This window comes from Carassius auratus, chromosome 16, assembly GCF_003368295.1.
Source record: "Carassius auratus strain Wakin chromosome 16, ASM336829v1, whole genome shotgun sequence".
Classification (NCBI taxonomy): Eukaryota; Metazoa; Chordata; class Actinopteri; order Cypriniformes; family Cyprinidae; genus Carassius; species Carassius auratus.
The window spans coordinates 6,914,157-6,937,482 of NC_039258.1; the positions used below are offsets into that span (position 1 = coordinate 6,914,157).

The following is a 23,326-nucleotide window of genomic DNA, read 5'->3' on the forward strand; positions in this document are numbered from 1 at the left end:
GAATCTGCCTGGAAGAGGACGTGTGTCTATATCATCCCAATGCATGGTTAGAAGGAGAGTTTGAGTGGCTAAAGACCACAGCTGGAGAATTGCAGGAAATAGTTGAGTCTCGGGGTCAGAAAACCTTAAAAAAAATTGTCAAAGTAGCACCTAAAAAGAACCCCATGTGTTCAATGAAATACACTGCTGTATTTTTGATGTTGTGGGCCTGCTGGCGATCCTGGACATCTTGTTTAGATACATGGCATCTTTGATTCTATCAAATACCAACAGATAAAAAATCAAAAAGTGACTGACTCTGTTAGAAATCTTACAATGGACCATGTTTGGATCATCCAACCGTACAATAATCCAAACACAAACCTCCAAAAATGTGTGTGTGTGTGTGTTATAGTTTAATTTCTCACTTTTATTGAAACATGTTGCTAAAAAGAAATCTTAAATTAACAAATGAGCAAGCCAATAAAAGTTTTATGTAACTACAATGTAACATTTATAGGAAAATGCATTTAATATAAAAAACAAGCATTTAAAATAAAATTAGATATAAAGTTGCATGTATCTGAAATATATAAAGCAAGTTAAAATATAATAAAATATTTAATATGTGACCCTGGACCTTAAAACCAGTCATAAGGGTAAATTTTTTTCTACATCATTTGAAAGCTGAATAAATAAGTTTTCCATTTATGTATTTTCTAGGATAGGACAATATTTGGCCAATATACAACCATTTGAAAATCTGAAATCTGATGCAAAAATGTTTTTTGTTAATTTAGTTTTTAAAGGATCAGGATCTTTACTTCACATCCTGATGACTTTTGGCATAAAAGAAAAAAAAAATGTGTATCTGTAATACAAAAATTTATTTTGGGCTAATGCTACAAATATACTTATGACTGATTTTGTGGCCCAGGGTCACATATAATATGTTAAATCTAAAATATGAAGCAAATTATATATATATATATAAAATTCTTTAAACATGTTTTAATAAATATATGTTACTAAAAATAAAATTAATAACAACTATGGTATGACTAATGAAAATACTGACTGGCCAAAAAATCCAAACTACTAGTCTAACCCCAAAAAATTCTAAATTTTCATCAAAGAGTTCAATCAAATAAAACCCTGACAGGCACTGCAAAATGTTAACAGTGGCTAGCTGGCTCTGTCTGGCGCTGTCCATACCTCTTTGACCTGGTGCAGTCCTGCAGGATGCTGACTGCAGGCCCGTTGGCTGGCAGGGGGAGACTTGTGGTGGGTGATGGTGATGACAGAGGCAGGCGTCCCGTGCTGGGGGGTCTGTCTTTGGGCGGAGATGGAGGAGCACTGTGGGATGGGGTGCGGATGCAGGGAGAAGCTGCGGGTCCGGCCGGCGGAGGAGGAAGAGGAGGAGGTGTTGCAGGAGGAGGAGGAGGTGCAGCCCTGAAAGAGATAGCAGCAATGGCAGCAGCAGGAGTAAGAGCGAGAGCAGGTGCCCAGGCCTCGCTTCCCCATGGGAACAGACACCGGCCCTGTGCCACCAGCACGGTCTGCCATCACGCAAAAGAGCATCATCGGCCTGACACCACCAAGACAGCAGCCACATACAGGCAGGGAGGGGGAGGGGAAGCAAGGGCAGTGCATGGTGGGAAAAAGTGCAATATGAGACGGCAGAGAGAAAAGGAGAGAGCTTCCTGTAGAGTACTGTTCTCCACAGCAGAGAGATAAAGGTTGTCACTCGTTTGAAATGCTTTCATCTCTAAAAGCTCTTCAGCACAACCTGAGAACTGCAATCTCATTCCATCACAGCTAATCAGAGACATCATTTGTCTGTGATTCACAAAAGCATTTAGGGCACTGCTGATAAAAAAAATGCACAAAAGCAAGTGTCTAATGCATGCTCTTACAAAAAATCACAAGTCTAACTAGATCTAGTCTAAGTCTAACTTTTTTTTTTTACTGCAAAACTGCTCTTCCATAATTTCTGTAGAGTTTGGGGTGTTTTTCTTACCACACAGCACAGCAACATGGTTTCTGGGGTGTCATGGAAATCATGGTGGGCAAAATTATTAGAACACATGGCATATTAAAGAGGTTTCAGTTGTTTTGGTTGAAATGGTCATTGCAATACCCATAAAATCAACTATTGCTGGAACTACCTGCGATGGAAGTAATCTGCTGGAACATTGTAAAAGATGGATATGGTCCAGACCTCAACCCTATCAAGCAAATTTGGGGCGAGTTGGAAAATAAACTGGACAGATCTACTGTACTTTTAAAGGAAAGCCTTTGGCTTGAGGTTCTCAGGAAATATACTGGCACAATGCCAGAAAGATGTGCTGTTTTTATTACTGCAAAAGATTGACATACCAATTATTAAAGTAAAAAGTGGATAAAACAGTAAGACACACATCTGATATCTGTTGTGCTGAACCATCTGCATGTTTCATGAACATTATGAAATTAAATCATGTTTTGGAGGCAAAAAAGGTCAATATTTTCAGATCTTTCAGGTGTTCTAATAATTTTGACCACAATTGTTGTTCAGGTCTATTCTTTAAGGCACACAGATTTTTATTAATTATTATTATTATTTATTTTTTATAAAGAAATGTATACTTTTATTCAACATTAAATTTGAAAGTGACAGAAAATACATTTATAAACAAACACACACAAAAAAAAAATCCTGAAATTTTTTTATCAGTTTCCACAAAAGTATTAAGCAGCAAAACTTGTAAACATTGATAAAATAATGAATAATAAGCAATGTTTTATTGGGCTCTAAATCAGCATACTGGCCTTAGCAAACACCCATACGAAGATCTGAGTTGCCAAAATAAAACATAGTAATCAGTCTCAGAACAGCAACATTCCCAAAGTCATGCTCTATAAAAAATGATTCATATCAAACAAACAGAGGAGGATGTATTTAGGCCAAAAAACAAAAACAAAAAACATGTCAAAGGCACCTGTGCATTCTTGAGAAATGCGAGAGAACATTGCTCCCCTGGGTGCTGCTAAATGGAGTCTTAGGCTTGAAGGAAGATCGCACTCTTTGAAATGACCCAAAATGAGACCACACTATGAGGTTTTTCTGTATGTGCGACAATGAGTATTTTATTCAGGTCTGATGGAGCTCCCCCGACTTCATGCAATTGCATTCTCGCAGTCTAATGGCAGTCCATTGTTCAGTCATATGAGATTTTAGCACTGAATACCAAGTTACATAAGTCTATACGGACCCTTAGACCCCCTTATAGCAGAGATGTTCATAGAACAGCACGTATCTGGGAAATCTGAATTACAATTCAGATATTTCGAGAGAATACACATATACATATACATATAAATGTATACAAAGCTAGAATAAATATAATGCTGACCAAGGTGGCATTTATTTGATAAATACAGTAAAATTGCAATATTGTAAAATAATATTACAATTTATGTTTTCTGTTTTAATACATTTAAAAAAATGTAATTTATTCCTGTGGCGAATTTTCAGCAGACATAACTCCAGTCTTCAGTGTCATGTGATCCTTCAAAAATCACTCTAATATACTGATTCGGTGTTAAAAAATACATATATTATTATTGGTTACAACAGCTGCATTTTTGTTTCAGTATTTTTGTTTAAACATGATAATTTTTTTCAGGATTTTTTTGATGAACAGAAAAGAGGAAAAAGAACAGCATGTATTTGAAAAGTAAATCTTTTGTAACAATGTAAATGTCTTTACTGTCACTTTTGTTCAGTTTAGTGCATCCTTACTGAATCAAAGTTTTAATTTCTTTCTAAAATATATATTTTTTTCTTTTTTTTAAGTAGAAACACTGAAATCGGACAAAATTGCATAATGGATCTTCATAAAAAAATTAAAATAAATAAATAAATAAACCTTCTGCTAACACTGCAGCAGGCAATCAGTACAGTGCATTATGAAATACATAAAGTACACTTACTTTCAGAGTTATGTTAAAAAAGAAAATAAGAAATAAGCATGCCAAGTGTAGAGAATACATGAAGCATCTGTTGCATGCATTATGGATTCAGTCTTTAAATGAATAAATATAACACACTTGTAATGTAATATATTTGGCCTTAGGCCGATGATGAAGACCAGGCCCAGATTTGTGTGGTTTCAAATTACTTTGCTTATAATGGGAATAATCATAAAGACTGCAAGGTTTTTCCCTTTTTTAAGAATACATTAGCAGCTAATGCTGGCTTGTGTTATTAGACTGTCATTTGTAGGTCATATATTGAAAATGAATGCTAATAGAAGTCAAACAATGTTTTAGCCTCAAGGCTAAATTCATTTCCATTAAATCCGTGCTCTAAATTAATGGCCAATGCTAGTCTCTCCCATTTGTAAACACTCATTTTCAGATCTGACTAAAGTTATCATTACTCTGCCACTCAGAAGCGCTGAAAATTACAATAAATAATTGGACACAACACCATCTGCCTAAAACAGTCTGCCGAATGCATAATACTGCATTTAAACATCCATTTGAATCTCTTTCAGACGGCAAAACAAACATTTTGCATCTTGAGGCATAATTTAATGACATGTCTTAATGGAGGTGAATGCTTAAAGTTTAACTCTGTAAAGGTTAAACATACAAATCAGTGTTCAGAGTCACACGATAATGGGAAACAGCGTGTGACATGCAGTGTGTTTTTGTCACATGATAAGTGAACTGACACAATGTTTCTCCAATTAGTATCAAACAATTGTTAATACATTTGGAAGAAGATAAACCATGCTATGTGGTTAAAAGAGAAATAAGACCACACTTACAGTATATGATCATGTCAGGTGAGCTGTCACATGTATAGATCACATGCCTCCATACAGCTACTTATTTTATTGCTCAATGAATTATAATAGCCATAACTGAATCTGTGGATAACACTAGCAAGTCTGTACATATGTGCATGATTATAAGGTCAAAATAGGGATGGGCAATGTAAACCAAATCTTATATCACGGTATGAGTGATTTTATTTCACGGTAACGATACACACACACACACACACATACACACACACACATATATATATATTTTTCATAGTTTGGGTGGTCCTGCGACTTATAGTCTGGTGCGACTTATTTATCAAAATTAATTTGACATGAACCGAGAGAAATTAACCAACCAAGAGAAAACATTACCATCTCCAGCCGCCAGAGGGCGCTCTATGCTACTCAGTGCTCCTGTAGTCTACACTGAACAGCATAGAGCGCCCTCTCGCGGCTGTAGACGGTAATGTTTTCTCTTGGTTCTTGGTTCCAAATAAATGCGACTTATAGTCCAGTGCGACTTATATATGTTTTTTTCCTCGTCATGACGTATTTTTGGACTGATTTGACTTATACTCAGGTGCGACTTATAGTCCGAAAAATAAGGTATATACACCATCTTCACGTGCGCGACGCCTCATTGACAACACTCCTATATAAGTATAGCGAAATAAGTTCATTTCAATGGCTTAAAAATCCCTTTTTTCTAAACAGCAATGCTTAAAAAAGCGCGTAAATGTTACGTTTTTGGGACCATGTAGCACAACAACGCCATGTAAGCCTGTAACCACGAAAGAGACGATAGTTGAAAGTCTGAATTTAAAATATTCTCCTTCAGTGCACTAAGTCAATGGCTTTCATTTACCTCTTTTATCATCCATCAAGCTAAACTGTGTAGAAAAGTAATAGCACATCTCTACAAATTAAGCGAAATTTACAAGACTTACAAGTATAAACTTGTTAATGACCTCATTTGAAATGCCAGCCATAACAATAAGCCTTACATGCAGTGAGATGAACTTTATTCTCTACTGAAAAGAGACAAATCTCAAGATTACAGGGGCCGTTTTTCATCCAAGTAGAGTCTGGAGAGGTCAGAGGAAATGAAGAGCGAGTCAGTCAGTACACAGAATGTGAGAGACAGAGACAAAGACAGGAAGGATTTCAAGAGAAAATGCACTTACAGAAAGGACAGTTAGTACATCATCGATGACAGAGTGAACAAAATCAAAGGAGGACAGCCTCAAGACAAACATTTTGCTTTCTAAAGCAAGAGGGAGTGAAAAAGATTTAAAGGAAGGAAATGAGAGCAGAGTGTGTTGAGTTAAATGTAACTGGGTTACCTTGGCGCTGCCGTCTGAGTGGCGACGGGTGCACAGCTGAAGCTGGGTCATCCACATCTGCTGCTCACGCGCATCACAAGCTAAAAGAAGACATGTCAACTATAAATGGCCACATCCATTCATGCTGCATCTACAGCTTATTTAATTCAATAAACACAACACAACATAACATAACATAACAAGTAATGAATTTGATTATGTTCATTAAAAATAATGAAGTTGTTTGTTTGTTTAATCCTTATAAATAGTCCTGCATATTAAAGCAGTCATATTATGAGAAATGCATTTTACTTTTTAATTTAAATTTTTTGTTAACATTGTTTTAAATTTAAGAAATTTAAAAACAGATAACTAATACATATCACCATAAATCCCCAGTTGATTAATCACAGTAAAACAACACATGTTTTCTGAAATGTTATGATTAAATATGGAAAATAGGTGTTTTCTAATTAAATGTACAGGAGTTTGCATACATTTCCAAAACTAAAATCTGAACTCTGGATAAAGCAAGGTTTAATGTTCTTGTCATAAAATACTTTTTTAAATGTTTTTACAGTGGTGTATTTTATAGAGGGGATCACTCCATAAATTAAACACATTATTTACTCAAATACAGTAAAATACTGTCAACAGTCATAAAAACAATATCACCATAAGTGCTACTGAATTGGAAATTTCTGGTGAAATTCATTTTGAGAAAATATCTTATAAAAGATATGCATTTCAATTAAAAACTACAGAAACACACAGAGAAAGCTGTAATAAAATAAACACTTTAATGTATATTGTGTATGTTTTCTTTCCACTAGCTTGAAAAAAGTAAAATTATGGAAGCAAAACAGCCCCAAATCTGTTCTGCACTTTCTTGCCTGAAGAAGAACCAAAAGGTTTTTTTTTTTCATATGACATATGGAAATCTAGTTTTAAGGTCATTATGTATGGTATAGTTACCCAGGTAGAACAAATGCAAGCTTTTTTAACAACACAAGACCGAAAAACCTAATTTGTGGTTTGTCTGTAACTCAGGGTAAGACTGAGAAGGTGTGAAATGAGAAAATAGCACCTGAAGATTATCATTTCAGAATGCTGGAAGACTGGGAGCGGACGAGACTCCGCCTGCGGCAAGGCTGTCAAACTACTGGGAATAACGCTGGAGGTGACAGCTCTTTTCCCAAAGAAATCCATCCTCTCTCAACCTCTCCGAAATTGCCTTTGTTACAAATGGCCGATTTGGCTGGTGGCATTTTGCTTGTAAACTCCTGACACAGTGTAAATGAGTTCTCAGAGCCGCCTCGGACCAAAAGTGAATTTTGATGTAAAACCATCATAAAAGATTGTGGCATACACTGAATGCCAACCATGAAAAGACTCCTGGCATACTTGATACGACACGAGAGAAACAGAAAGAGGGGAAAGTATAGAGATCTAATTTGATGAGGAAGTTGCTGGCGAAAAAGAAAGAGTGAACGTGGACAACTAAATCACAGATAAAGGGGGTGCCTGAAGGAAAAAACATGTATCAGAGATGCTTCCTTAAGAGATGTTGTGCGAGAGAGTGTGAGGAGACTCATGTTAAAGGAGAATGGAGATGGAAGGGATCAAATGACCACGTTAAAAGCAAAAGCAAAGGATTGAAACCCCCGATAAAAAGGAAAGATGCTCACCCCGCAGTTTGAAGAAATCTCCATTTGCAGCAGAGACTGTGAACATATAAGGAAACTCATCGCTTGGGGCCACTGAGGAGCCAATGAGGGGCAGGGACCCTCGTGGCTTTTGGTTCTTACTGTGCTCGTTGATGAAATACTGAAGCTGGCCGAGTTCAGGGTCCAACACGAAATACCTGCATGATGGAGAACAGAAAGGAGAAGAGGGTTTCATTACAGCAAACCTAGATTTTGACAGCGTGTGACGCCTGACATGTTCTTAGTGGTTGTTTTGCATAGCTTTGTGGTTGATAGGTGTTTCTTTTGATAGCCAGGGTGCTGCTTTTCAGTTGCTAAAGTGTTCAGAGTGGTTTTATTATGCATTGCTATGTGGTCGCTATCGTGCTCTTGTTAGTTGCTAGTGTGTTGCTAGCCGGTCTCTAAAATGTTCTGATTGGCTGCACTGGATTTAGGGCCGTAACAAAAGATTATTTTGATAATATTAATCTGATGTTTATTAGAACAATTAATCAATAAATTGTATGTTATTTCAGTGATTAATCGGTAGGTTTTAATCAATTATTCAGCTTTTGCAATTAGTTCAAATATTGAGTAATACCGTCGGCTAAAAACGACTAAAAGCATACCCCCCACTCCCCCTAGTAATTATAGACTTGGCAACAGCGTCCAAGATATTTTCATAAGCACAGTGTTCTTTGGGGGGTTGGATTATATGTGCGAGGGCTCAATTACAGTATTGTGCCACAGTGGTCAAACTGCGTTACTGCAGGCCCTTACAATAGGTCATATTAAATAAAGCAACTGTTCGGCAACAAAAATATATGTATTTTTTTTTTGGTAATGTCGACTAATCATTTCAGCACTAACTGCACTGTTCTTGTTGGTTGCCAGGGCGTTGTTGTGCAGTTCCTAAAGTTATCTGTGTGGTTTTACTGTGTCGGCATGGGGTTACTACCATGCTTTTGCTGGTTGCCAGTGTGTAGCTATGAGTTTGTGGATTCCATCCACTTTAATATATGCCAGGTGAAAATACAAAGTCTTTTTATGTATTTATTTTTATTTATGTCCATAACAGAAATGTGAGAGTTACAATATATGACAACATTTTCTACTTAAGGGGTTTGTTTAAAAGTATGAGCAATAGTACCAATGATGCTTGCCTTAGAAAACATGATTAGAGACAGTTAGTAAAACTGGCCAAAATCAAAAAAGCACATGAGAGTTTTACGGTGGCCATTATTATCTCTCTCTTTTCCTTCCTCATTATTTGTGATGCATTACATGCCACCTCTGGTTCCCCACTTTCAGAGCCAGAGAGGTGCTTTATATGGGATCGTAACTCTGCAGGGAATGGATTGTAATCATGCAGTTTGGGTGCTATAACACAACAGTCACCCTCTCTTAGTAAAAAATGGATGTGCTGCCTATTTCACTTCCAGGGTCTCTCTGATGGGGTCTCTGAAAGGTAGACACGTCATTATTTTAAAAAGCAGCTAAAAGTATGAAGATCAAAGAGGAAGCAAATGCATTGCTTTTGATGGCGGAGGACAGATGATCACTGTGGACCTTTGGTGACATTTGATTACATAACCTCATCCCCCAGTATGATTCTATACAAAAAAAGACATTGTGTTATATCTCCTCTCGTCCTTAAAAAAAAAGAAGAAAAAAAAAGAATAAATATTAGCATAATATTACAATAATTCAACATCATATTAAATACACATTACTATAATAATCCTGACTAAATGACTAAATAAAAAATATAAATTGTTTAATTTATTTGTATATTTTAATAACATTTTTTTTTTTTTTATCAACTTAATTTAAAGGGGATATAAACTCTTACTTGTGGTCAGATTTCATATATGCTGGTATGGCACAATGTATAATACAATAAAACTGTTGTAAAGACTAGTGTTGTCAAAAGACCTGGTACTTCGGTACCAAGTCGGTACTAAAAAAATGAAAATGTGACGGTACCAGGTTTCTGTAAGTACCGGTGGTACCGAGAACCCAGTCAACCCGGTTCTTGATGCATACAACACTTTGATTTCCACAAAGCAGAAAACGTGGACGGAATCTCAAAATCCAGTCATGAAAATGAAACTTACATTTTAATATGGACAGTCACAGAATTTTTTTTTCTTTATTTTGTAAAGAAATAAATCACACAATATTTCTTCCATGTTTACATTTTAATAGCAAATCCCCTTTATTTATTAAAAAAAAGTTTAAATTTCATTAATTAAAAGACAAATTAAATTTGGGTAAAACTTGTTTACTGTTCTTCATAATTATATTACTTGTAGAAAAACTTTAAACATAATTGCAAATAAATATAAAGAATGGCATTGGTTTTATTTTAATGGGATAAAAAGTGTTTTTTCTTTTTTTAATTAGCATATTTTTGTGTTTTGCTTTGGTACCGAAATTGGTACAGAGAACCGTGGATTTTCACTGGTATCGGTACCGAATACTGAAGTTTTGGCACCGTGAAAACACTAGTAAAGACTATTTCAGTGTTATTTCAAAATGCATTCTACTTCAAAGAATACCCTGCCATATTATGTGACATGATCAATCTCTAACTGTGCTAACATGTAACTAATGCTCAGTGGTGAATTAATGAAATCTGTGAGAGTCATTCCCTTAGCGGTTCTATTCAGTTAGTCATTCTCTCCGAGGTCCAATTGTCATCAGGTCAAAGTATTGAGTGGTGTGGAAACCTCTCTCTCTCTCAAACACACACCCACAAATCATTAAGCACTAAACAGTGACTAGTGCTGAGGTTAACGTGAGGGCTATTTCTGAGCAATTGTGGAGAGCGGGCAACCCTACGGTACTGATGCTCGTTATATGCTTGGCCCGTTCCTCCATCGATCGCTGGACTAAGCAACAGAATGAGCACAACATTATGGATGTGAGGGATTTCCCATCACGGATGAGTCATAGTCTCTCCCAGATGAAAGAGCCTTATCTGTGGGCTGTGCTGCACTCAACACTGCAGCACACACAACCATGAAATCTGACAAAAACAAAAATCCTCCCGCTTTCAACGAAAGCCTCTTGCTTTGGAGTGTTTCTGCATAGCTCAGCTGGTAGAGAGCTCATTGTACATTTAGATTCCTGACTACAAATAGACACTTTCATTAAGGGAAGGTGCTTTAAAACAGAGGACAATATCATGAAATCATGACCTTTCAGATCACTAATGTTGGTCTTGCAGGAGACCTTTATTATCTCAGACTAGATTTTGTGTTATTATGTAGAGAAATAACCTTCCTACTAATGCAATTTTACTATACTATAAAAATCTGCAATGAGCTTGTAGGATAAATCAAATCATAAGAGAATATTACATAACTGCAGAACTTAGATAACAGGTAGGCAAACTAAGGGGTGAGATCTCCATCTTCCATCTCAACAGATTTAATCAGATTATACAAAGTGCAACATTACTAAAATATTGCACTTTGTGAATGGAAAGAGTCAAAAACATTTTTTTTTTTTTACTTTACACACACACATATACATACACACATATATATATATATATATATACACACATATATATATATATATATATATATATATATATATATATATATATATATATATATATATATATATATATATATATTAACCACACATTTTTTTCATGCATGATGTCATAATGGATGTAAATATATTAATTCCATTCTTTCATACTGCTATCTCTGACAAAAACCAAACACGATCTTTAGGTGGGTGGATAAAGCTGCCCAGATGTTCAGCATCAACAGAGGCAGAAAATGTAACAAATGTAAGCGATGAAACATGATTTCATTCATGTAACTATAGCGTCATAAAGCACTGGAATTACCCGCGTTCTGTTTATTGCTGGAAGATGACGTCTTCATTCTTTGATCCAGATACTGGATGTCATGGAAATGATGGAATGATATGATCAGAAATTCCCTCTAAATCTCTAGACTCTAAATCTATCATAAAAACATCTGTCATCCCCAGTGGGTTTAAAAGTTGTCAAGTGTGAGCAAGCGCCAGAAACTCTTTACCTGTTCTGCCAGCCTTGTAATAAATTGGTGTATTTGTTCAAAACCCCCTCCAAGTGTCTCTTTTGGGTCTGAGACGGGTGAGTGTCCGAGATAGCCCCTGTTCCGGGACTATACGAGCCGCTTCTTGCCTGCCTGTGTGCGGGATTCCCCAGATCCGCGGACCACTTTCCTTTACTGCTTCCTGAATGCGACACGTTCAATGTTTTTTCCATGATTTTTCCAAACTCTGGATCATAAAATGTGACGGTTCAAAATCCAAAGCAGTTTCAAAAGCAAAACAAAGATACTGCTGAAAATGCTCATCGTATGGAGAGGATGTGACTGGAGATTACTCTCATTTATCTCTTGCTGGCTTGCCTTGGACTCTTTAGTGGGCTTCTCTGGAAGCAGTGTGTGGTCACTCCCCTCCCGCGCTCCACCGACAGGAATGCTGCCGCTACATCAGAAAGGCGCTCGTGAATGTGAATATGATGTTGAACGTAAATCCACGCCCCTTATTATCATACATACGGAAAAACAGCTTTAATTATTAAAAAAACAGAAGTATATGAAATTAAGTTATACATATATTAGATTAAAAATGAAACAAATACAGTTTATATACATAAATGAATACAAATATATAAATATTTATATTTATATTTATCCGTTTGCAGATATCTTGATTACCTACCTAATTATTTTTTTTTTCTGTATTATGTTATGTGTTCTTTAAGGAGGAAATTACACTACTGTAATAAGTTTTGTTTTCTTTTTTTACACATGAAAAATATTTTTTAATAACGTGTTTTTAATATTGTCGCAGTTTTAAACCTTCAACAATTCATGTTTTTATAATAAATTATGATTAAAAGGGTGGGCATTTTGTAAAATTAAAATAAAGTCTGCATAAAGGCATTTGAACAGTGACATTAAAAAAAAGGAGACGATTAGATAGAATAAAGAAAACCCCATTATGCAGATTTTGTCCTCGATACCGTATTTCTATGAGTATGCATTAATATTATAGATATTAAGATATTGCGCTGTCGAATAATACTGTTCATAATATATTCAGTTATAAGCCTTACTCATAAATAAATAAATAAAATATCATAAATTAATTAATCATAAGTGAATTATTAGTTCAACACCCAATGAATCGCGGTATACACATAAACTTGTCTGTTTCACTGTTTTTACAGCGACTATTTTAGGCAGCGAAAAGTAATCTGTGGAACCAAAAGAAAAACTGCAACTCCCAGAGTCCCCTGCTATCGTTGATGACGCAGTCAAAAGGCGACCAACACGTTCCCTCCCACCGAGTAACTGCTTGACTTTATAGTATTATTACCTAAATTGTTTACTTGAAACACTTATCCACTTGTGGAAAGCAAAAGTGGTTATGGCTGCTCCGTTGAAAGTATGTATTGTCGGTTCAGGAAACTGGTGAGTATGAACGTGTAATGATTATATATGATCAATATGTGATTGGTAATGGGATTAATATACAGAACATATGACGTGGTCCAACTGTTATAGCTCAGACATGACTTGCTTAGACTGGAGCACAAGTCTAATTCCCTATAACTAACAGCAGTTACAGCGAGCTGATATTCAGATCCATATGTTAAGCATTATTATTCTGGGCAAAATGAAGTGGTTAATTACTTAACTGCATTGATCTGAAGATCTGCATGCTGTAAAACCGTCATTTTACTGCAGCTGGCAAAGCAGCTTCTCAGAGTTGTAACCCCTGCTTGGAATGCCTGAGTGAACTGCTGTTTAACAACAGACTGACATTTTGATTAAAGATACTGTTGTGTTTTTCTGTGCCAAGGGGTTCTGCAATTGCAAGAATTATTGGCACCAATGCACAGAAACTCCAGTGCTTTGCCACCACAGTCAAGATGTGGGTTTATGAAGAAATGGTCAACGAGAAAAAGCTCTCTGAGATCATCAACACAGAACACGAAAATGTCAAGTACCTTCCAGGCTACAAACTCCCAGAGAATGTGGTAAGACCGTTCACTTGTAGTTGTAAGTAAATAGTACATAAATGTCTTTTGCATTTTTTTTTTTTTTTTTTTGCTATTTAATAATGCTTGAGATAATAATAGATATAAGATCTAGATGTGTAGATTAAATATTGCACTTGAAATAGTTTTTAGTCTTTAACATTTGCATGCTTGCCATCTGTTTACTATCATTTGAAACCAAATCATCTTTTGCATACCATTCTGCATAAATATAGTCTTGGTCAAGCTTGCTAGGGTGTGGATATAAGCGTCAGATTTCTCTTGTAGGTTGCGGTGCCGCAGCTTCGGGAAGCCGCAGAAGGAGCCGACCTCCTGGTTTTCGTTGTCCCTCATCAGTTTATCCGGAAACTGTGCGATGAGATGGTTGGCTGTGTTTCGGATAAGGCTCGTGGAATCACATTAATCAAAGTAAGAATGCTCTGTATTTTACAGTAAATAATTGTAATGCTTTTTGAAGTGGGTTTACAAGGTAAGGTTTTGTCATTGTTTAATTAAAACCTGATGTGGATTTTATAGCAGCTTTGAAACCAACTTGATAACCTAGTTTTAAATTACATAGTGGATGTCAGTTAGGCAGTAATTGGTTCAAAAAATATTAACTTGCTTTATCAAATACATTTTATTTACACAATATAATTTTTTATGTCGGACAAACAAAATGGAACAAAATGTCCATCAATGACAAATCAAGCATTTGTCTAAATAAAATAATATTGCTGTATAGTATACCTTCTTTAATGTGCCTATAAAATGCTTCCCATGGCTGTTTTTGCATCCTCATTCATGCAGACAGGATGTTCGGGAATGAACAATGCAGAGACGTCTTTGGAATTTTATTTATTTTTTTAAGTGCACCATATGTGAAGTGACTCATGGGTAAAAAAGGCCCTCTGGCCTGCTGGCAATCTCTTCGTATGCAATTTATCTCCTGGTGCCAGTTTGTCTCCTCTCTTACTGGCTGTGCCGCTCAGCGATGCATCTTTGCAGTTATACCTCACCAAATTAGATTTATCCTTTCCACTTCTCTTTTTGAAACGTAACCAAGTTTCTTTAAGTGTTACCCGTTTAATTATAAAAGATTTGGTTCGTTTGTTCTCTTTTTTGGATTTGTACCCATTTCTTGTGTACTTATTTGACCCCCTTTATTATTTTTGTTCTGCTTTGGTGTTCCTCCTCATTTTTTGAGTCATTAGGCAAAGAAGATCCAAACAGCTGTGCTCCAGAGTTATATCTACTGAGGGGGAAATAGTGTGATGCTACATAAAAAAAACAAAAAAAAAAACATTGGTGTTGATGGACTCGTTTTTTTTTTTTTTTTTTAGGGCATTGATGAAGGACCAGAAGGATTGAAGCTCATCTCTGATATCATTCGGGAAAAAATGGACATTGATGTCAGTGTCCTAATGGGGGCCAACATTGCAAATGAAGTGGCAGATGAGAAGTTCTGCGAGAGCACCATTGGTGAGTGAAAAGTGTTCTGTAGGTGGCATTGGATTCTAGCAACTAAACCACCAGAGGCAAACTCAACAGATATTTTCTTCGATCCACAGGCAGCAAGGTGTTGGAGAACGGCCTCTTGTTCAAAGAGCTCCTGCAGACGCCTAACTTCAGAATCACTGTGGTGGATGATGCTGACACAGTAGAGCTCTGTGGAGCCCTCAAGGTAAATATCAGTCTTGTCTCGTCGCTTATCCCCAAGGAAATATCTTGATTCTGGCACCTGAGATGCAGGGCTTCTTGGGCACGACTCAGACCTCTGTGTAAAGAAACGCTTGCATGGCTGAATTTACAATAGATTCTATAAGGCTGCTGTCTTCCTCGTAAATACATTGTTGTAATATTGACAGGCTTTGACAAATAGTTTGGGTTATTTACAGCTTAAAGGTTTGGTTCATCTGAAACTGAAAATAAAGTTTTTGTTCACTCACCCTCATGTCGTTCTAAACCTGTGTGACTCTCTTTCTTCTGTGGAACACAAAAGACTTTGAGAAATGATTCCGTGGTTTAATTTTTGCCCATATAAAAAAAATCAGCAGTAGACAAAATTATTAGTCAAAACATATTTTTGCAGCGAAAAATAAAAACAACATATATGTTTCAAACAACATGAAAGTGAGTAAATGGTGACAGATCTCGGCGTTGTTCCAAACCTATGTGTGTCACAATAGAAGAAATGAAACTGAATGTGAATTTGGGCTGTTGGTCTCCAAAAACCAACAGAAAAGCACCATTACAACATGTAACGTAGTCTAAATGACATTTTACAAATTTAAGAAAACATTAATTATTCACTGTAATACTATTTCACAATATTACAGTTTGTTACTTGTTTTAATTAAATAAATGCAGCCTTGGTGAGCATACAATACTTCTTTCAAGAACATTTGAATGATAGTGAATCTAATATTAGAATGTAGGATTTGTGCTTTTGTCACTTAAAAAATGATTGGACACCAGTTTGTACCATATATATATATATATATATATATATATATATATATATATATATATATACATACACACACACACACACACACACAGCAGTGGGGCTCGAAAGTTTGGGCACCCTTTGCAGAATCTGTGAAAAATGTGAGTAATTTTCAAAAAATAAGAGAGATCATACTAAATGCATTTTATATTTTATTTAGTACTGTCCTGAGTAAGATATTGTAGTTTTCACTACAATAGTGAAAGTTTTCACCCCCCAGCTCTTAATGCATCTTGTTTCCTTCTGGAGCATCAGTGAACGTTTGAATCTTTTTAAATAGTTGTGTTTGAGTCCCTCAAATGTCCTCAGTGTGATAAGATGTAACTCAATATCATGAAGTCAGTGCTTGAAAGGGTTCAAATATGCAAAGATGCTGGAAAATTGAAGAATCTGCAGGACTTTAAAGATTTTTCTGAAGAACGCTGCTCAGTTTAACTGTTCAGAACAAACAAGGGACTCATGCACAACCATCACAAAACAGAAAGACAGTAGAGGATCATCAGGTAACAGAACACAGTACTAAGAACCAAGGGTTCCCAAACTTTTGAGTGGGGTCATTTTAATAATTTCAGCAATTTTTTTGTCTTGTGGACTAAATGTTAATATCTTTTATGTACAAATCTTACTCAGGACAGTACTAAATAAAATATAACATGCATTTAGTATGATCTCTCTTATTTTTTGAAAATTACTCGCATTTTCACAGATTCTGCAAAGGGTGCCCAAACTTTCGAGCCCCACTGTATATATATATATATGGAAGGTGCCATATACATTCTATACATCCTTATTTCACTCTGTTTTAGAACATTGTTGCAGTGGGCGCAGGCTTCTGTGATGGTCTGCAGTGTGGAGACAACACTAAAGCAGCTGTCATTCGTCTGGGATTGATGGAGATGATCGCTTTTGCCAAGCTCTTCAGCAAAGACGGTTCTGTATCCTCTGCCACATTCCTCGAGAGCTGTGGCGTGGCTGACCTCATCACCACCTGCTACGGAGGAAGAAACCGGCGCGTGGCAGAGGCTTTTGCCAGGACAGGGAAGGTAAAAAGAAAACCGATCCATCTGAGCCTTTCATGGCATGTAATTTAATGTTTTATGGATTGAAGGAAGACGCTGAGCGTTTGGCACATTTGCTGATGCAGAAAAGATCAATACAGATTTCCTTTTCTTTCAGAGCATCGAGGAACTGGAAAAGGAGATGTTAAATGGACAAAAGCTTCAGGGACCATTGACTTCTGCTGAGGTCTATCATATCCTCAAACAGAAAGGCCTGGTGGATAAGTATGTGTAAACGTTTCTTTGTTCATCAGTGCTTCTAACTAATAGTCATAATCATATATTATTATATATGTACAATAGCTACTGAAATTATGCTCAGGTAGGTGACTCAGCTTTAAGTTACAATTCCACCCACCTCCAAACAATTATGGCACTTTATCTATTAAATAAAAACCTAAAATAAAATAAATAACTTATTTTGTTTTACACATTTAAAACACTGATTACAGTTAAGGTGATTCTGTTTTGCATGATTATGTTGATTTGATTAGCATGATTTTATAGCAATAAAATCTGTACAAAAGAGATCTGACTCTGGAATTGTTTTTTTTTTTAAATAATCTTCTTTTTAATGCATATGTTTATCGCCTGTGGCTGTCATTATGCATTAAAAAGAAGAACGACACTTACAGAGTGAAGATCTCTCTCTATATTTCTATATCTTTGTATTTGGTCAATGAACTTGGATTTGCTTAACGAGTGTAGGGATTATCTTTAACATAAATATGGAACAAATTATAGTGTTCAATAAAAATCTTAAGTTATAAAAACAAAACCCACATTTTAGTGTTAGAGACACTACCTTGCAAAAGTTTGGGGTCGGTAAGAATAAAAAATAAATAAAAAATAACACAGAAGTTATAAAAGGGTGCCAGAATTTGTATCAATTAAATCGATTTTCAAAATTATAACATGATTTAAATTATTGGTTAATGCTATGTTTAATAATGCTAATGTTTAGTTAATGGTATGTTCATGCTTTCTTAGATAACAAAATGATCTAGCATTCACTACCATTTAAAAGTTTGGGGTTAGTAAGGGGAAGAAGATGATGAAATTAATACTTTTATTTAGCAAGGACATAGTGAACTGGTTAAAAGTGACAAAGCTATTTAAATGTTACAACAGATGTCTGTGTAAGATAAATGCTGTTTGTTTGAACTTTATATTCATCATTGAAACCTGAATGAAAATGTATGTCACAGTTTATTCAAAAATATTTAACAGAGCAACTGTTTTCGACATTGATAATAAGAAAGCACCAAATCAACATATTAACATGATTTGTGAAGTGTCATGTGATACTGAAGACTGGAGAAATGGCTGCTGAAAATTCACAGGAATCTTGATTGAAAAATCAATAGGACATACATTTGTATCCTATTTATGGAAAGTGCTGGATACATTGCACCATTCCTAATATAGCAGACAGTGTCTTATTCAGACTGACTTTTCTACAGCAGTGCCACCTGGAGCATCCTGGGGGCTAAATGACTTGCTGTAAGTCAGGACAAAATTGGTGACATCTCAAATCTACATTATTCTCCAGGTTCCCCCTGTTCACGGCTGTTTATCAGATCTGTTTCGAGGGCAAACCAGTTCAGGACATGATCACCTGCCTGCAAAGCCATCCAGAGCACCTGTGAGAGTACCACAGTGTCCCCCTTCTCCACCATCATCTCTTATGTTTTGTTAGGTGGTCCTACCTCCAACATTTTTTTAATTTTACCCATAGAATGTTCTATTTTAAAGTTCTCTCTTTATCCCAGGTCCAATTCTATACTAATGCTTAGGCTTGAACTCGGGGGTTTGTTTCCAACCCAGCAGGTTTTGATGTTATCATACATGACAATGTACTCGAAGAGGTTTTTCAGAAAAGCCTTGTGTTGTTATCTGTCCTGTTTGAGACTTTTTTTCTCTCTGTCTGACTGCCCTCTTGTGGAATGCCCACAATATCACCTCACTGACAGAAGAGATGAAATGCCTCTTTTTTTTTTTTTTTTTAACGACGATAGAGATCTCATCATTGAGGCTCACTATGCGTCCATATTGAGAGCAACATGACACGACTAGAACACCTCTGTTACAATCTTCAAGATTCTGTAGAACCAGCATAATACCAGTTTTGGAAACTTTTCTACATCGTTTAACACAAGGACAAAAGCTAGGTTTACAACACTTTCATTGTTTTAGTTCTTATCTGCTTGGTTTCATTCTGATAAATGTTACTGAACTTTTTGGGTCATGGTAGATGAAGTAAAACTAGATTTCTGTGAAGATGCCTTTTAACTCCTCACTGGTCAGGAACAATTGTCACAGGTCAACCAATACTTGAATGGAAATGTTTTGTTTTGTTTTAAAGGACAACATATTCTATGAAAGGGGCTCAGTCACCTCAGTTTCCCAGCAACCCCCTCTTAAGACATAAGTGCTTTCAAGACAGCGGTACTTACAAAAACATGTTATAGAATGTTTTCATATTACAGTAAAAATAATAGTGTTGCATATCTAAGCTTCAAGAATGCACTGAAACCCCCAATCACTGAAAACCCTAAATAGTGACCGCTTTAGCATCCTGATCAACTACCATAACTACAGTTCTTGTTGTAATAACTCACATTTCTATGAAGATTAGCATTAAAATACTAATGAAATATTTAGTTGTACTAATGACAAAAAATGAAGGAATGATTTCGTAAGATCTGTGGTTTTTAAATGAGGGAGTGTATTACGAGAGCAGCTAGTGTTTAGATCCATAATGGCCTTCTTTTGGGCACTATATTGTGCTTACAGTTAGGTCATACCTAACTCGAGACTAGCTCTTAGCATGAATCTGTTACAGTGTGTCATATTATCCCTGTTGTCTTTATTCTAAGAGTTTAATTCATCCAAGTATTCAGCTGTGGAAAAGTTGCAGTGTACTGAGTCTAACACTCCAGTGGATTAACTATATATGTATTCATGTTGATATAAGAACCCGTCCAGGTTTATTTTTTTCTTCTCTAAATGTGACTGTTTTTGCAAGTTGTGTGTTCTAACAAATGTCAACAAGGCTGAACGTTGAAATGCTGCTTTTAAAATTAACCAATAAAAAAAAAATCTCCGTGCTAAATATTTGTTCGATTAAGTATGTATATTGGTTTTAATGTGAAGCAACACTGTAATTGCAAAATTTTAAGATCTTAAAGTATCATAAAATAGTCCCATGTTAAGCTGTAGCTCAGAAGTAATGAACATAAGGAACTGAAAACTCCATTAAAATTTTTATGAGACTTATGGAATCATAAAATGAATAGTGGTTAATTTATGTACCTATAGCAATACCGGTTCCTAATATATATTATCGTATCTCTTAAGTGCCAACTACTGTTGGTTCTATTTAGTCCCTAAAGTGTAATTTTACTCAACCTGATAAGATTTTTAAAGTACCCTATTTACATTATTATTGACATTCCTTCCTGAACAGACACATGGTGTACATTAAAAAAACTTTCAAGATAAATGGTGGTAAAAACATTTTATTCCAGAATGCATGCATTTTCTTTCCTCAAAATGTATTTAATAATAAAATACAACCTCAAATGTCCCAGAATCAGGGATTTTGAGTGTCAACTGTTTGGAAAACAAAAACCTAAAACAATAAAAAGAAAACTGAACAGCTCCTTTATAGAAGCCATATCTGTACATCCTGTTGGATTTTTATAGGGATTTCTATGAAACATTTAAGAGCATCTTTGAAATCTTATTCGCATTTCTAATTGACCCAGATGTTTTTGTTTCTCTTTCGATCCCTCATCACCATAGCCTTTTAAAAGTATCATTAATGACAATTATGAAAATGCAAAATAAATCAATGTTGTTACTTCCTACCTGCTGATAAAGATGCTCATAATGAGTCATGTTTTATCAAATTATATCATAACAAATAAGATGCATGGATTTAACCAATCCCACAAACATCTATTTTACACACACGCACGCACAAAGAAATATATATTTTTAAAAGAACAGATTAGTCTTTGCAAAAAGCAGTCCAAGACAATCTGACTAGAATAGATGCTTACATCCCTGTCAAACTAATCTTCATCATCATCATCATCACCACCAAAAGACAGCAGGCTGTTGTTCTTCACCTTGACACCAGCTTTTGACTCTTTTTTCTCACCATCCTCACTTTTCTTCTTCTTGCTAGAGCTAGCAGTAATGCCTCCGAATTTATCAGAGGAGCGTTTGACAGGCTTCTTAAAGACGATCTTCCCATCCGGTGGAGGCTGATCATCTGTAGAAAATGAAAATATTTACTTTAATGAATGACTTTATACTTGCTGAACTCCAGAACATTAGGGAAGACTGGGGTGATTTTTACTTTCTCTGTCATAAAATCTACTTGCCATCCTTTGGTACAAAAAAAAAAAAAAAAAATATATATATATATATATATATATATATATATATATATATATATATATATATATATATATATATATATATATATATATATATATATATATAGATATATATAGACACACACACAATACAATAAAAAAAAAACTGTGTGTGTCAAACCTAAATCCATCACCAACAGATTTAAAAATAGTATTAAATTTAAAAAGTCAGATATAATCAGAAGTTAAATATTATAGATTTATAATACTAAATAATAATACAAACCACTGGTTCAATGTATCGGCGTAGTCTTTACTAGTTAGTCTACAGTGGAAACAGTTATTTCATAACTCCTAAAAACAGCCACTAAGCAGTTTAAATATTCAAAATGAGTGCAATTTCACAGCAAGACCAGAAAGGTTGCATAATTATTATCTTTTCATTGCTACTCAAGTATTATAAGTCCCTCACCAACCACATTCAGAGTAACAGTCACCAAATCTGCAGGACCAACATATTTGATTAACTAAATACATTTTAAGATTAAATACCAAAATAGTTGAGTTTAATTAAAATTAAGCTTTTTATTCATATTATTTATAACATATTAATATGAATACTGTACCAATATTTATAGTATTAGATTTATGAAATGTTTTTACTTATGGAATGTTAAATGTTAAAAGTCATTTCATTGACATAATTATTTCGTTTTGAGTATTTTGGTCACGCATCATATATGGGGTCGATGATGAGAAACTCAAGAACTGCATGAAAGATATGGTTTGATCGCTATTTTTTTTATATCTGTTCATTACCTTTGTCTGAATCAGTTGTATCATTTTTGATTTTCATAACCTCTTCAGCACTCAGATCTCCCTTTTTCAAGACCACGACCTGCGGCATCTCGTCCTCCCGATCACTGCCACCACTGTCCTCATCCATCTGCGGCATCTGCTGCTTCTGCAACAACAACAGCAACATTTATTTGGTATTCCATTTCCTACAACACAAATTAATGCAATAAATGTTTCGAATGAAAACCTAGTGAGCTGCCTACAGAGACAACATGTAGACCTGCGTTCAGGCAGCACTGTTTTTTAGCTGAGGAACGAGTAATGTAACTAAAACACTTACTTTAGTCTCCACTGTCGGCCCTTCTTTAAAACCAACATCGTTCTTGAATTTCTTGAGAAAAGATGGCTCGGCTGGCTTCACCCATGACACATTAGCCTTTTTATTCATCGTGTTTCAGTTCAGATCAGTCTAAATGGGCTTACAAACACTAAACACTCAAGAAACAGGCGCGTAAAGTTTGCGTTCATGCAACCTCATCAATACGCGTCTGTAAACGACCAATCAGCGGCGCGTTGTCTGTTTCTACATTGGAACCTAAATATTACTTGCTAACAATTTATCGGTACAATTTATTTCCTCTAGAGGCGCTCGCTGGCTCAGAATTCTTACATTTAAATTAAACGTATATTTTTGAATGGTTTTTATCATAAT

The 23,326-nt window shown here is 35.5% G+C and overlaps 3 protein-coding genes across 5 annotated transcripts in view; 1 reads left to right on the forward strand and 2 right to left on the reverse strand.

Moving 5' to 3' along the window:
* Positions 1 to 12,309, reverse strand: part of osbpl10b (oxysterol binding protein-like 10b) — a 41,485-nt gene extending 29,176 nt beyond the window's left edge. Inside the window, exons 1-4 of one of the 3 annotated variants that reach the window (XM_026283686.1) lie at positions 11,865 to 12,309; positions 7,807 to 7,982; positions 6,140 to 6,219; positions 1,195 to 1,692 (exon numbers count right to left, since the gene is read on the reverse strand). In XM_026283686.1, coding sequence (XP_026139471.1) covers positions 1,195 to 1,692; positions 6,140 to 6,219; positions 7,807 to 7,982; positions 11,865 to 12,076 — 966 coding nt within the window. In that variant the 5' untranslated portion in view covers positions 12,077 to 12,309. The remainder of the gene's footprint in view (positions 1 to 1,194; positions 1,693 to 6,139; positions 6,220 to 7,806; positions 7,983 to 11,864) is intronic. The other 2 variants (XM_026283687.1, XM_026283689.1) reach the window with 2 other exon arrangements.
* Positions 12,310 to 13,111: 802 nt separating this feature from the next.
* On the forward strand, positions 13,112 to 20,543 carry gpd1l (glycerol-3-phosphate dehydrogenase 1 like). The gene is made up of 8 exons (XM_026283691.1): positions 13,112 to 13,292; positions 13,684 to 13,861; positions 14,150 to 14,290; positions 15,205 to 15,343; positions 15,433 to 15,545; positions 17,177 to 17,413; positions 17,547 to 17,653; positions 18,981 to 20,543. The coding sequence occupies exons 1-8, from the start codon at positions 13,249 to 13,251 to the stop codon at positions 19,075 to 19,077; spliced, it is 1,056 nt and encodes a 351-aa protein (XP_026139476.1). The 5' UTR covers positions 13,112 to 13,248; the 3' UTR covers positions 19,078 to 20,543.
* A 388-nt stretch (positions 20,544 to 20,931) lies between these two features.
* Positions 20,932 to 23,154, reverse strand: kiaa1143 (KIAA1143 ortholog). Its single transcript, XM_026283693.1, has 3 exons — positions 22,955 to 23,154; positions 22,636 to 22,780; positions 20,932 to 21,710 (listed from the first exon to the last, which is right to left on the reverse strand). The coding sequence occupies exons 1-3, from the start codon at positions 23,060 to 23,062 to the stop codon at positions 21,508 to 21,510; spliced, it is 456 nt and encodes a 151-aa protein (XP_026139478.1). The 5' UTR covers positions 23,063 to 23,154; the 3' UTR covers positions 20,932 to 21,507.
* Positions 23,155 to 23,326: the final 172 nt, after the last annotated feature.

Bases quoted from the DNA above. Each gene is read 5' to 3' on its own strand.
- kiaa1143 (XM_026283693.1), bottom strand. From the start codon at position 23,062: ATGAATAAAAAGGCTAATGTGTCATGGGTGAAGCCAGCCGAGCCATCT. The intron at 22,781-22,954 runs GTAAGTGTTTTA...TTGTTGTTGCAG, and splicing joins GGCCGACAGTGGAGACTAAA to AAGCAGCAGATGCCGCAGAT. The intron at 21,711-22,635 runs GTAATGAACAGA...CATTTTCTACAG, and splicing joins TACAACTGATTCAGACAAAG to ATGATCAGCCTCCACCGGAT.
- gpd1l (XM_026283691.1), top strand. From the start codon at position 13,249: ATGGCTGCTCCGTTGAAAGTATGTATTGTCGGTTCAGGAAACTG. The intron at 15,344-15,432 runs GTGAGTGAAAAG...TTCGATCCACAG, and splicing joins GTTCTGCGAGAGCACCATTG to GCAGCAAGGTGTTGGAGAAC. The intron at 17,654-18,980 runs GTATGTGTAAAC...ATTATTCTCCAG, and splicing joins CAGAAAGGCCTGGTGGATAA to GTTCCCCCTGTTCACGGCTG.